The sequence below is a fragment of the Lycorma delicatula genome, chromosome 8, assembly GCF_047948215.1.
Source record: "Lycorma delicatula isolate Av1 chromosome 8, ASM4794821v1, whole genome shotgun sequence".
NCBI classification, from domain to species: Eukaryota; Metazoa; Arthropoda; class Insecta; order Hemiptera; family Fulgoridae; genus Lycorma; species Lycorma delicatula.
Window position 1 is genome coordinate 131163240 of NC_134462.1, and position 15954 is coordinate 131179193.

Sequence of the window (15954 nt, forward strand, 5' to 3'; positions counted from 1 at the left end):
AGTCGCCTCTGGCTAACAAAGTTCTAATGAACTCCACGATTTTATTTCATTAATAACTTCTGATATTTTTTTTCTGTTATCGAATTATTCATCATAAAGATGTTTTTACAATCAGAGGTTAATAATTATTAATAAATCACTATATTTAAATTAAAAAGAAATGAAAGTTAAAAAACACAAAGGAGATGAAGTCTGATTCAAGGAGATGGGCCTTCCCCTTGTAAGATTCATACAACTTATGATATATTGTTGAAAAGCTCTCAATGAGGTCTTATTACTGCAGTTAAGAAAAAGTCCAAAATCCAATTTTTTTGGATTTTGCGCTTTTTTTGGAAACTCTTGGTTCAGTGAATTGCAATCAAAAGGGGAGGTGCACAACTAGATGTTACAACAGTCCCAAATCCTAAATTTCAACATCCTATGGCTAATCGTTTTTGTTAATCGAGTTATGCAAGGATACATATGTACATACAGATATCACACCAAAACTAGTCAAAATGGATTCAGGGATGGTCAAAATGGATTTCCGTTGAAATCTGAAAACTGAAATTTTTTGCGATCACAATACTTTCTTTACTTTGTACAAGGAAGAAAAAAAGTACATAGATAATAAGTAAAACATTAAAAAAATTATTACCTGGCAAACCTAGCTGCCCCACCAAGGGATACATGAAGTAAGCGTTTTTTTTGTTCACTTAATGTTAAGTAATAAACACCAGTAGCACAACTAGCTCCAATTGCTAAATTTTTTAATCGGCTCTTTGGATTTCTTGCATTTCTATAAGAATGAAACTGACACAATCTTTTCAAAAAACATGTCCTGTAACAAAATAAAAATCTCTTTTTAAAATATTTATTATATTAATCAGATAACAAGATATTTAGAAACACAAAAGAATTAAACATAAATTTTATTCAATTAAAATAATATACTAATAAATTTTGACCAGAAAAATTATTCATTTCCCAAAGAGAAGATACATTAGACAAAGAGTGTTCAACTTAAAAGAGGCCATTCAGTAGTTTATACTAAATGCATATTTTTGTTAAAATCTATATGTTTGTATGTGATGGGTAAAATAATGTGGAAGATGGTTTGACTGGAGCTGGAGTGGGGAGGGCTGTTTATTGCCTGTACATCTGAGTACTGCCAGTCTTACATGTAGCATTAGCTTTTGATCAAGGTTGCATAATTGTGAATTGTTTGTTAAAATGCAGTTAACTGTTGAAGAACATGTGTTTGATGGAAACTTATTTAGGGAACAAATCTCATGTTGTATATCAGCGAATGTTCAGGGAGAAATTTGCAAAGGAAGCATCAGTGAAAAGTGTTATTCAAAAGTTAGTTAAAAAATGTTGGTGATACAGGTTCGGTGTTAGATCAGAAAACACGGTTCAGCCCAAGACAGTGCCTGTTGTTGTATAGCTCACTCTAATACAGAGATGCTATAAGATTTCTTTTCACTGGAAGAATCATTTCTAAAGGATTTGGTCACCAAGATTCCCCCTGATCTATCTAGTCCAGCCTTCTTTCTGTGGGGTTACTTAAAAGAGATTGTTTACAGGAGCAATCCACACACCCTGTTGGAATTGAAGACAAACATTACCAATGCCATCCAGGAAATAGACATAGTACAGCTAACCAGAGTAGCTAAGAACATAGTCAAACAAGTTGACAAGTGTATAGAAGTGAGTGGACATCATTTTCAACACCTTCGTAAATTATTATCCAAGTGTTTACCATAAACTATTAATTATAGACTAAATTAAATGACGGGGCCCCACTTTTAAGTTGAACACTCTGTATAAATAAAGTGTAGCTAGGTAATCTTCTAGTAATGGAAAGTGAAAGAATAAGAAAAAGAAAATGTAAACCATTAAATAAATTTAATGGGGAAAAATTTCATCAAGAACCTTTGTTCCTGCGAAATGTCCTTTATGAGCATATTCAAATTTGCAACAAAACTGTGATAAGTGTGTCGTTCTGTAGTCAAAAGAAGAAGCTATTCGATGAGTTCACTGTGATCAGCAAAGGGTAAGGGGGGGGGGGGGGTTCATTCATTAATCATTGATTAAAGTATAAGTAATCGTTGTATAAAGTTTTGTAATCAGTGTAATCAGTTTTGTAATTGTAATCTCACTATATTCACTTCTTAGTTCTACATTAGCTTTTTATTTGTTATTGTAAATTTATAGTAGAAACATAATATAGTGGGATAATTAAAAGTAAATATATTGTATTTGTAGGAATTCTAGCACATGTAATCTCTTTAATACCTATTGTTGGAGTGGTAAGATTTAACAATAATTTACTAATATATAATAAATTTGATTCTTTACCGTTATCTTCCCCCCCCCCCCACGTACTTATTGGTTGGGTTAGGTTAGGTTAGCTAACGTGCTGGAAACCGGTTCCAAAATTCCAGATGACCTTTCTTAACTGTGGTACGTTTTATTTACTTGTGGGCGCTAGAACCATCGTCGATTACATGGTGTAAACGGCAACTGGATATGTAGGATGAAACGACCGTTGATTGGAATAACTATTTACGTGGACGTTCTATCACAAAAGGATGATCGAAAGATTGGCGGGGTTAGGAAAATCGTTGAATTGGACGAAAGCTTGTTTACAAGGCGTAAAAACAATGCCGGGCAAATTTTGCTACAATATGTCGAGAAACCGCGGAATAATTTCTAGATTGCGTTCCCGATCGTTCATTTTCAACGTTGATGAACGAAATTAAAAAACACATGATGGAAGGATCAACGTTCTACAACGATTCGTGGAAGGCGTATATAACGAATGAAATCGAAGAAGCGGGATTTAAACGATAACAAGCGAACCACGGTTTTAACTTCGTCGATCCAACTACACGCACCCACACACAAATCATTAAAAGCCCAATTCCAGGCCGCCGATAATGGCCGCCATTATCTGGAGTTCATGCGAGAAGTTCGCGAAAAAGACGCGTTTGACGCTATAATTGAGGCGATTAAGGACACTTGGCCGCCTGCACAAAACATGTAAGTTGCAATGGATTATAATAATAGACTAGTGGGCGGTTTGATTAAAACACTGATTTATTGATTTAAACCACGATTGTACGTGGCGGGCAGATAACCGATTAAGTACCGTAAATTTTTCCTCAATTTCACCTACACAACAGGACCTCTCTAAACTTTAAACATCAAATTGAAACTCTCATTATACAGAAGTTTTTAGTCATAACATAACTAATATTCCTATTACTGACACATTTCTGCTCCGCATTATATTAAATTTCTACGTGTCTAGTTAAATGATAAATTGTTCCGAGACAATGAAACTGATTTCATTAGCAGCAAAATCAAACCATTCTACTTGCTTTCAAACAGCTTAATCAATAACAAAGTTACGCTTAATTTATTTAATACAAAAAAAGTTCATATTCCTAAAAAGCAATATCTACTTTTATTAAATCAGACAACATATCAGTTTTATATAACTTAACACAATACCTTGGCACATGAGAAAACACCTAATTATGCTTTGTAGGCATTTTTAATAATTTACTGACCAATTTTTTAGGTTCTTTCCACCAATTTATTTAAAAAAGATTTAAGTTTTTCTATGATATTGCTTTGGCAATGGATTGTTAAATAATATTAATTTTGTATACAGAAAAGAGAAAAACCTGAATTTTCCTCATCTTTCTTTGTTCTTTTAACTTGTAACTTATTTTTTGCTCTTATTTAGTTTTTTTTTTTACAAATTTGTTTAACTATTATTTTAAAAATTTACTTGAAGTAACCTTCAAATTCAATTGCTTAATATTAATCAGAATAATTTTTAACCATCCACATGCTGTAAAGTAAAGCCAGTATATCATTTAACTAGACTACAAATTAGACGGTCGTCACTATATTGAACTGTTGCGTCTGGGGCAGTTAAACCTGCACCATTCCCGGGCGGCCACCAATGAAACCAGGCGGATACTTGAGGAGTACGACCTCGAGGTCCTCTTGGTGCAGGAGCCGTACACGGTCGGGGTTAGGGTGGTCGGCTTCCACGGGGTTGATGTTATTCATTCTCGTGGGGCACGACCGCTCTCTGCTATCGTGGTCGTCTCGGTCTCGGGTGTCTACTGGATGCCTCAGTTTTCTGAAGAGTAATTCACCGTCGTGCGAGTCGATGTTGTACTGGTATCGGGATACTTCCAGCTTGGATGGCGTATCGATGACTTGTTGGCGAAGTTGGGGCGGATTCTGGACGGTCTCCCGAGCATCAGAGTGCTGGTTGCTCTGGACGCTAACGCCAAGACTTCCGCCTGGGGTTCACCACTCGCAGACCCCAGAGGCGCTGATCTCGCACAGTTCGTTGAAGCCAGGAACCTCTACTTGCTTTATGAGGCAGAACAACCGACTCGTTAGCACTAAGTCGTTAGAGTTCCTCTTCCCAACTGGGGGAAGTTACATCGACGTCACCTTGGTGACGGGCGATCTGCTTAGGAGTACAAGTAGTTGGACTGTCTGGCCCGAAGCCAGTGCGAGTGATCATAGACTTATAACCTATGAGATCGCTTACTGTAGCGGTCCAAGAGCTCCAGATTCGGGTCGCTATAACCTAAGGAGCCTGGATCAGGGCAGGCGCGAGTGTACGGCTGCCTTACAGGGTTGTGATGACGCATGGAGCACAAAGAACGGGTGGAATTGATGACTGAACAATTTGGCCGGGCCATCAAGACTGGCTGCGATAGGGTCCTACGGCGGCCAATGGACGGACCCTTATGTAGTGGCCTCTGATTGAAGAGTGCCTGGAACAGTCAGTTAAACGCAGGCGGAAAACCGGGAAAAATGGTGGTTCTCTGACCTTAGCGTGCTGCGCGCAAGAGTTAGGTCCGCTAGAAAAAGATACCAGCGTCGCGTCCCCTGACGGGGGATTATTGTTGATGACGTGCACGCTTGACGGTCTGCGGATCTACCAGCGCGCCAGTAATAAGTACGTTCATGCCATCAATGAAGCCAAACTCAAGTTTTGGCGAGACTCCATGCGCGAGTTGCAGCGCAACCCCTGGCAGCTCGCGAAGTCATATTACCGGCCAAAGCCATTGCACGTGCTGTCCAGTGTTCGATGCGGGTTTGGTGGTCGTGACCACACTTTAACATCTGTGGTGACTTTCCAGGCGATTCTGGATACTCCGTTTCCAGATGCTCCGGAGGGTGAAGCAGAAGTCAGCGTTAGGGCGGATGAGACACCATTCCCTGACGTACGGGCTGTGGATCCCATAGATATAGACCGAGTGGTTCTCGAGTGGCAGCACTGAGAAAGGCACCGGGGATTGACAAACTTGACCCGGATATTTTCTATCATCTGCTGCCTGTCATAACAGAGCCGCTTGGCAAGCTGTTCAAGCTGGGGTTGCTTTCCGTACTTCTAAGTCAGAAAGCAACCTCAAGTCACAAGCATCAAGTCTTTCCGACTTTATGCTTGTGCATCACAGGATAGGATTGCACTTAGGAGGATTGCACGAAAGGATTACGGACTGTCGGGCCGTCATTTGTACATGGTGTACCGAGGTGTCTTCGAAAGTATGACCTCTTACGCGGCGTCCGTTTGGGCACATAGGTTGGAAAGGAATCGAGCACTTATTCATAATTTAAGGAGTGCCCAGCGCAGAGCCTTAATTGTATGCACTGGTGTTTTTAAAATAAATTCCTACGAAGCTACCACCGTATTGGAAAAGGCTCTCCCAATCGATTTAGTGGTGAAAGTTCGGGCGGCCTTGTGGAAATTGCAAACAGGCAAAAAGGCCGAGGTATCCGGGATGCGGTTTCGAGCCGGGCCTGTACAATTCCGGGCGGTTTCGAGCGGAACGGTGATCTCAATGCACCGGTTCTAAATTTCGAACAGCTGCCATCTCTCGCCTGCGGAGGGTTTTACAGCCGCGATGGAAGTATTGCAGCAAGAATGGCACGCCACGACTAAGGGAAGGTCCTTGTTATAAGTTCCCAATTTATACAGAATCTGGGGAATGGTATGCTTTTAGGTTAGCTCTAGGAGCTAGTTAGGACACTGGTCGCTAAACTGTTTCGAGGCTCAGTGGCCGTTTGTGGTACAGACATTCGGTCTTTGCTTTAGGGCGACCGAATGGGGTGGTAGTGGAGAAATGCCAAGCAAAACAAAACCAATAGACTACTAATTCCCACTACACTTGACCTAATTTAAGAACTAACCTGTTGTAAGCAAATCTAATAGCATTGTAGTAGTCTTGAAAGTTACGCATACAAATAATATGTTTTGATAGTTTCATTTGGCAGACTGAATTGAGTTATTTACGAATTAAATACAGGGTAGTTATATTTAAAGTTATATCACTGTTGATAAAAACACAAAAAGATGATAAAATATTATATAAATACCTATGAGAAATAATATAAACTGAATCACCCAGAACATTACAACTAATATGATAATAGGATTATAGTTTTTCACATAATCCTCACGAGAAATCAAAACGGATTTAGTAATGAATACATTGAAGAAACAATAATTTTGTCATTTAAAATTTTTTCCAGTTAATCTATCACTAATACATCAGAGAAAATGAGCTGGGAAAACGTTTGGACCATCATCAAGATATGATGGTCCTAAGGTTGCAAATATATTAAAGGCATTGTAAGAATAAAACTAATAAACTTTGGGTTGATGTCATGCAAGAATGATGAAATTCAAAATGATATTACATAACCTAATCTGACTGCTTACTATTCGGGTGAAAAATATCTGAGTCTATACAAAAAAAAAAAACATAATAAATGTAAAATAGCACATTTAATGGGGTTAAACCATTTTTACTGCAGTATACAAAAAGTTTATACAATTGGATTCATAATCTAGTAGTGGTTCACTTCACTGGTATATATCAATTGATAAATATGTGCTGTACTGTTCATCATAGTTAAAAAATACATGCTTCAACAAATTTTTGAAATATTAATCACAACACGTAAAAACAAAACCGAGTAAAATGTTTATTCTTTATACAACAAGTAATCATCAATTTCCTTTCAACAGAGGTTAAATAAAAGATTATTTTAGAAAACTTAAAACATAATTACACTTAACATATATAAACCTAATATAAAATTCTTAATAAAATTAAAAAGCATAACAGAAAAGGAAAAATTCACATAATTTACCTAAGTAATGTTTTCTGTACGTGGAACATTTTGTTGAATTAGTAAGGCCAAATAAAGTTAATACTGTTACATAGTATATTCAGACTAATAATTATTCAATGAGTTCTCAGTTTTATCTAAATATAACTCTGATTTGTAACATAATTGCAATTATGTGCAACGCTATCAAATTGTCTTTAAACGAGACACGTAAGGTCAGATTATCGATAACCTACATCGTTATAAACAGGGCAACGTGTTTTTTTTTGTCTGCTATATTTTTCTTTTTCTCATACGAAGATTTTTTACATTTACAATATAACCATTCGTTAAAAAAATTTAAGTATGAATTTATATTTTAATAATATATTACACTTAGAAAAACAATACATTGCAGGAATGATGAATCGTTAAATAAAATTAATATAGTTAAAACATAGAAGTTACTAATATATATACACGTCCATTAAACATCATTTCATAATCAGTAATTAATGCTAACTCACAAATTCACCGCAAAAGACAAATACTGTATCATTAGGTTCACTGACCAGGTCAACTATGCTCGTAACAGCCTAACCTGTTTCAATGTTAAGAGCACGCACGGAATAACAATCTATAAATCAACCACTTACCTATGTTTCATTACATGTAAAGACATCGTAATTGCAACAATCCCAATATGGCATATATATTGAATAATTAATTTCACTAAAGAAATAACGAATCATCAACCCACTTGTATAGAAATAAAAATCAATAATAAACAACTGAAACAACCTGAAACGAGGTAATCAAAACGTGACGTTGCAAAACGAACTTAGCGACACCTACTGAATCCCAGTTCAATTATAGTATGTAACCTTAGCTACTATTGGGTTAATTTTAGCCAATGGAGATCATTTTAAGAAATTACACGAACAAAACAAAAATCAGCTGGCTGCCATCTTCGTAGCTTAGCTGCAAAGAAAGACAGCGGACTACACAATTGTTCAGGGACATAAAAGTGTTGTATCTATCTAGAATAGTGAACTAGAAAGAAGTTGTGACTTAAAAGTAAGTGATTAAATATTTATTTTTTGAATAATAAACACAAGTTATTGTACAACTGTCATTATTTCATTTAAAATGACATTTATAAACATCAGCTGATTACCAAGGACGTCTTTGTTTGAAATAGCTTACAAGCTACGATTTTAATAGTTTAAATATAAAGAACCAAACACAAAAACTTTTAATAGCTCAGTGTCATTATAAAAATGTAGTCTGTAGATTTTTTGGTGCATTAATTACTAACGTCAGTTCGTAACCTTTCATTTAACATAATAAAATTATCTGGGCAAATAAAAGAGTTATTAAAATAATAACAAACCACTTTTATAATTATAATTGTAAAAATATTGTTTAATTATCGAATCTTATTGTTTCAGTACTACCATAAATCATTAGATAAATTAATATTTATTTATATTTAATGCGAATACTGGTTTGAATTTTAGTACATTGAATATTTAACTTAGGCTTTTCTAAATTAGGGGGAAAAATTATTTGAAACAAAAAGTTAATAATAATAGAAAATAATTTTTGCAAAAAATCGTAATTTTTTTGTACAGTTTTAATGCGAATAATACATATAAGCATCGCCGTTATATTAAATCGTTAATAATAAATCTGTACTCTATTCTACATATTTATTAATAATTTGACATCGACATTTGTATTTTATTAGAACAGTTTTTTTCTTTTGTTAATTCTAGTAATAGAAATAAGTTACTAATATTAAGCATAAAGGCAATAATTGGCTGCAATAATATTAACTAGTAAGCCTTTCTCAATCAGGAACAGCTTGTACTTTTAGGTTATGCAATTTATTTTTAGGAAGCACTTTATAACCATCTTTATTTTAAAACTTCCATTAAATTATGTTCTGAAAATTTCCATAAAAACAAACGGACATAATTTCAAGTAACAGGCTAGCACAATAACTGGTAAAATGTTGGTAATAAATTTAAGCTTACGTCTAAATGAACACAACTTGGGATAAATGATTTACCTTCAATTTTATGAAGGTGGTATGAATTGCAAAGATATAAATCGCTGATAAATATGTGTAGAAAGGAAAGATTGATTAAAAGAGAATTCTGAGTATCTTATAAATTTCCTTTACGGCACTATATATATGTATCGTAACAGAGCGCGACGAAGTCGCCCACTCAAAATATCGTTTTAAAACCCAACTCACCTCTCCTTAAATTTAAAACGTTACAGTTTAACCGGTTATGGAAAAATTTACAACTTGAAACCCTTTGCCAAATAATTTACTTTTATTGTTTTAAATATTAGAAATTCATAACGAAAAATATGCCTGTTCGTCTGGTTATGAAAATTGTGGTGCGTTAATATTTTCTAGTTAAATTTCTGATAATCCCAATTTTCATACCGGATTTTTATAAATGACCAAATTATTTCTAATATCGTTTATCACAGTCGTTCAAATGAAACTTAAAAATATTATAACATGGAAGATTTTTGAAGTACCGAATAATTCTGATTTAAGTCTCAGGTAAAATTATTCGAAAATTTAAATTTTAAATTTTTTATTTAAATTTTAACCATTATTATTATTCAAATTCTTCCAGTGGGCTCTGAGCTTCAAGTAAACATCCGTTCAAATAATACGATATTCTGAATTGTAATTGTAAAAGTAATATATTTAATCGACTTTATTTATTATTTAGAATTTATTTTTATTTCCGATCTTTCAAAGTTTATACGGTTTAATTAAGAGTGAATTTTTACAGCAAAGTACCCTTTTTAATAAACTATACAACGCGATGCGGCTGCATGAATGTATAAATTATAATGTATTGACTAATTCAACTAATGTTGATTAAATGAAAACGGGTATAATATCTCAAGGTTGTAAATTTTCAATTTTCTAATAACTGGAAAATGCATTAATCAAATGACCGTTTTCTATCGTAAATTAAATCGCATAAACGTGACGTTATACTGTAACGATGTGTTTCGTAGATTTTATATATATGTATACGAGGTCTGTTCAGAAAATAACATTTTTAATCTTTTACAGATTATTGGTCCTTATCCCCTTCAAAGTACTCTCCTCCCTTATTTACACACTTTTCCGAGCGGTTTTTCCAGTTCGCGAAGCATTTCTGGATAGCTTCATTTTAAATGATCTTTAACGTCCGTGACGAATTTGCTTTAATGTCATCAATAGTCTCAAAACGGCGTCCTTTCATCGGTGATTTTAATTTCGGAAATAGGAAAAAAATCCCAAAGCGCCAGGTCTAGCGAGTAGGGAGGCCGAGGGAGGACAGTCGATTTTTGGCACAAAACTGACTAATTGACAAACTGATTGTGCGGGCGCATTATCATGGTGTAAGAACTATGAATCGTCTCGCAACAACTCTGGTCTCTTTTTGCGAATTTTTTCACGTAACCGTTGTAAAACGCCTGGATAGTACGTACGGTTCTCTGTTTCACCTTGAAGCAAGAATTCAAAATGCACGACTCCATTAAAAGTAGTTTACAGCATTCTTTGGAGTGGGGATGCTATTTTGAAAAAAAAAGTTTTTTTTGCAAATATTATTTTTTAATTGTTAATAAATGTACCTAAGAAGAATACCTTATTTACTTGATGACCTTAATTAGGCGAAATCTCAAGATACTGAGGGTGATCTTGCTCTACAGCCTCACCCCGTTGACTTTTCAAGTTGAAAATTTAAATGGCATTAATAGCTCATACACAGAAGTAATTCGACCAAGTTGCTCAAAATCGGCCCAGTAGTTCTGTAGATATAAGATGATTTAGAGGCCGACACACAGACGTACATTAACATCCGAAAATTTCCATCCCGGTTTTTTGGGTTCCTTAGGTGTGACAACCGCATAGGCCCAGCCCGATTGTAATACTTTCAATGTAGTGCTATAGCTCTATCTAAACGGGAAAATAAATTTTAGACTAACAAGTTTTAAATACTTTAAAAACTAAAAAACACGACCACCCAAAAAATAAATTAGGATGTCAATAGTAGGACGGTCTGTACAAGTCATTAATGTATAAGTGCGTAGCCTTTAAATTTCGGACGATTTGTCATTGGGTCTATGAAGGCTTTATGTCAGTAAACATTTAACTTGGTTTAAATGCCCACAACTTCCGGCTGCCTATATCTTGGAAATGATTCTGTTCATTTCGTTCGACCTATTGATTTTGCTGCGTTATTTGTATATAGTATAATTTTGTATTTATTTAAATATGTATATATATATTAGGATGAATATATATATATATATATATATATATATATATATATAGAGCCTATGACACTCCCGTTAAAGTAAGAATTCAACGCGTGGTCATACATATAAATCGGTTCAGCCGTTGAGCTGCTACGGCGAAGAAGCATACTTTCATACACCCTAAATACGTTACATTCCCTTTTTTGGACAGCGTGTAAACAGCGTCTATTTGTATTTTAGTGTATGTGATAATAAATTCTTTTATATATATATATAAACGATTAAAAAATAACAATATTTGGGGTGTATATAATATTATATAATTATATATGAGAACTAATAAAAATAAATAATAATGGAAATAATACAGCATTACTAAAAGTATTTTATCAAAAACCGATTAAAAATTGATATCGTTAGCATATTTATAATAAGAAACAGCGTTAATAGAAGCGGTAATGTTATCGTAAAAAACACTAGACCAGCTGGCGCTATTCTATATAAACAACACATCAGCTGACGTGAGTCAGAATCCAGAACAGCAGGCTTTGATTCGACTAATTTACTACACTAATGCAACTAAAATACATATACGCACGCGCATTAAAACACAATATAAACATATTCAAATCGTACTGCAATCGCATTGTACACGTCATTTTCAAACAATAAGATTCTTCCTTTTTAACACCTGTATTACACAGAACAGATATTTGACACATCCGCACGCGTATACACAACAAAATACAGTAGCTTAGTGGTCAGATAAACGTAATATAATACGTATAGGAAATTGAGATTGCCAACCAACACATATAATAGAATCGTTAACAAGTTATTATTATTATACACGTAATTCATTATTATTTGTTTTATCTCTATTGTAACAAACAACAAAGGAAATTTTTTTGCAATATCAAGTACATAGGTGCAATATTGCATCGGTTTTCTTATTTATATGATTAGTCCTTATTCTTAGTCAGAAATACCGAATCATCTTTTTCTAAAAAAGAAGGAAACACAGTACTCAAAAATCGTTATTTCTGTCTACTTTACGTTGAGGCCTGAAGCAAACAATACAGATGCCGAGCGAGACAGTATGTACCGAGTGTACACAAAATTGCGCGAGAGCTACCTGCGCACCTGTTTTTTAGTTTATATCGTAATAATAATAATAATACAGAAATAATTGCCTATCGCTCGGTATATTCTAAAACATTTATTTTTTACTTAAATTAAGAAAAGGTTGTAAATTGTTAAATACAATAAAATTATTAAATATAATAATCGATGGTAATCTTGTTTTACCGTAACAGCATTAATAGTCACAGCCAGTTAGTAGCTATACAAAAAAATAATGATTTAATGAAACGATGAAACATAAATAGGTTTGTAAATAATTTGTTAAGTGCTTTACACAAATCGTGAAATACTATTTATTTGCATAAAATAAATTGAAAAAATATTTTAAGATTTATTACATTTTTTTTCTCAATTTCTTCCGGTGAATCACTCGATAAATAATAAAATCCAGAGCCCAGCAGAGATGCGTCCTAAAGGGCAGCCATAGCAGAAGCGGATGAAGAGCTTCTACACAACCTCTCCTTTTCAAAACTTACAAGTAAAATAAACCAGCAATTGCTACTCCTCCGGAGTAGGGGTCGCATTGCTCCCTCTTTACAGTTAGTGCCCCGTTGTGGCGTATTCCTGCTAGCCTATGAAGCGTTAGCACCGAAAGGACTTCAGTAGACGGTCTGAAGGGGAATTACATCGGGAGGACAGGTTTCATAAGCCTAGCCTTCCGCGGTCGGCCCATAAAATGGGTTCGATAACGCTGGTTCAACAACGGATTGGAATGCAACTAAATCCGTCTTAAATTAACTAAATAATAATAAACAAAACTTGAAAAATTAGACCCGCCATTTAAAATAACCCTTTTAAAAAAAAAGCCCGATTAGAATCATCCAGCAGCAAGGGACTCTGTCCAGGTTCTACGATAAGTAGGGAGAAATAAACTCCCGTCAACTTTGCATTCCATTCCATAATAAAATCCACTTAACACCTCATCTTTATCTTCACTAACATTAGATACCGAGGAGTCGTTTTCGAAATTAATAATGAGTTTATCCACCTCTATATCAACAAAATAATAAATCTTCCACATATTTTCTTCTTGCAGCACATTTTTTAACGCAGTCCCTATCTGCCAATTATCTGCCGTTACCTCATAGTCCAACCAAATGCACATAAAAAAAAAAAAAAATTGTTATCTGGACTTTTATAATTGTAAATGGTAAAGGGGTTTATAATAAACGTAAAAAACAAATAAATAAATACGTGAGTGGAGATGTGGAGAAGTGATTTGTGGGGTTGAGGGTTGAAAAAAAATTTTCCAATAAAAAAATTGTAGATCATGTAAAATCTACAACTTTTGTAGAGGTCACGTTTTTAACATAACCTCAAAATATCCGGAAAAATGCGAGAAATCTTTGTTTTTCGTTTTTTATTCTGACGAAACTTTTTGAAAGTATACCTTTCTGTGTCGTAAATATTTACACGTTTTTTTGACGTCAACTTTCGCTAGAAATTGCAATAATACCATTTTTTCACCCCTTTTCAACCCCCCCCCCCAAATCAATCCTCCACCAACCCCCCCCTCTTACGCATCCATTTTTTTACTTATATTATAAGCTTCTTTACTATTTCCGCTTATAAAAGTCCAGGTAGTAATTTTTTCCCCCACTAAATGAGTTATTTCGATCGGTCTATCAGCGATACCGTTTTCAAGTAAAACCTTTACGTTCACTAATTTATAAATTTTGTTATACCGAGTTAAAAATCCATTTACTTGACTTCACACCAGTTCTATTGGATTCAGATGACAGTGTTGTAGTGGAAGCCGTAATACTCTATGTGCATTTGCTTCAGCCATATCTTCGATTACGTATTTGTGAAATTTTTCATTCTTCTAGGACTTCAAAAAAATGTAGAATCAAATCCGATTTGTTTTTCTCTCGCACGATACTATTATATCCCCTTTTAGCCGTGATGTATTCGGGATTTTTTTCTAATTTTACACTACGGTATGGTGCATAATCCATAAAAATAAAACTATTTGACGGAATTCATAATCGTATTAAACCGGTTTGTAAAGAAAAAAATCATTCATATATTTGTGGTAATCACCCGTTTTATTTGATTCGAAAATTAATAATGGACCGTTAACAAATCAGTTTTCATTCCCTACGTGACCTATAATCAACTGTTCTCCTTTGTTACTTGTCGATTTTATACCGGTACTTAAAGCAGACAAAAAAAGGCTTTTTAGATGTGTTAACGGAAGTGTCACACCAAATTTTATCGAGTAAATAACCTTCGTTCACCCAACTTTTATCCAGATAAAAAATCTTTTTTTCCCATTTTTCTAAACTCTAACTTTCTAAATTTGTTTCAAATATTTCCTTCGCCAATATCATCTTTATCAATGATAAAACTATTTATACTTTTACTTGCAAATTTGAAACCCACCGATAAAAAGAAGTTAACAAGCCCGACTAATTTTCGTTAAATCCGGTTATTATTTTTCAGCTGAAAGTATCTTATTGAGTGTTGGCAATTCATTTTAAAAAAATAAACCGTGGACTTGATCTAATACCTATTGTTATTGAAACCTACCGGGTTGGTCTAATGGTGAACGCGTCTTCCCAAATCAGCTGATTTGAAAGTCGAGAGGTCCAGTGTTCAAGTCCTAGTAAAGCCAGTTAGTTTTATACGGATTTGAATACTAGATCGTGGATAACCGGTGTTCTTTGGTGGTTGGGTTTCAATTAACCACACATCTCAAGAACGGTCGACCAGAGACTGTACAAGACTACACTTCATTTACACTCATACATATCATCCTCATTCATCGTCTGAAGTATTATCTAAACGGTAGTTACCGGAGGCTAAACAGGAAAGAGAGAGAGAGAGGTTTGATTGATGTAACTCTTTAAATAATGCTTTAATTGCAGTTCCAAAAGCGCAGCCACTTTATTATTATTTATTTAAGAGAGCATTAAAAGATTTAAATGGCAGAAAGGCTCCTGGAATAGACGGAATACCTGTAGAATTACTGCGCAGTGCAGGGGAGGAGGCGATTGATAGATTATACAAACTGGTGTGTAATATTTATGAAAAAGGGGAATTTCCGTCAGACTTCAAAAAAAGTGTTATAGTAATGATACCAAAGAAATCAGGGGCAGATAAATGTGAAGAATACAGAACAATTAGTTTAACTAGTCATGCATCAAAAATCTTAACTAGAATTTTATACAGAAGAATTGAGAGGAGAGTGGAAGAAGTGTTAGGAGAAGACCAATTTGGTTTCAGGAAAAGTATAGGGACAAGGGAAGCAATTTTAGGCCTCAGATTAATTAAGTAGAAGGAAGATTAAAGAAAAACAAACCAACATACTTGGCGTTTATAGACCTAGAAAAGGCATTCGATAACGTAGACTGGAATAAAATGTTCAGCATTTTAAAAAAATTAGGG

General features: G+C 34.5%; 2 protein-coding genes across 21 annotated transcripts in view; one reads left to right on the forward strand and one right to left on the reverse strand.

Moving 5' to 3' along the window:
* The window catches only part of LOC142329377 (putative aarF domain-containing protein kinase 5), a 314333-nt gene that overhangs the window by 41892 nt on the left and 256487 nt on the right, over positions 1–15954 (reverse strand). For 15 of the 19 annotated variants that reach the window (XM_075373933.1, XM_075373932.1, XM_075373930.1 and 12 more), the window contains one exon: positions 638–820. In XM_075373933.1, coding sequence (XP_075230048.1) covers positions 638–820 — 183 coding nt within the window. Of the gene's footprint in view, positions 1–637; positions 821–7179; positions 7332–7793; positions 7957–15954 lie in introns of those variants that run through there. The other 4 variants (XM_075373917.1, XM_075373934.1, XM_075373916.1 and 1 more) reach the window with 4 other exon arrangements.
* Positions 8107–15954, forward strand: part of TP53INP (Tumor protein p53 inducible nuclear protein) — a 260392-nt gene continuing 252544 nt past the window's right edge. Inside the window, exon 1 of one of the 2 annotated variants that reach the window (XM_075373938.1) lies at positions 8107–8214. The gene's annotated coding sequence lies outside the window, so the exon portion shown is untranslated. The remainder of the gene's footprint in view (positions 8215–15954) is intronic. The other variant, XM_075373943.1, reaches the window with a different exon arrangement.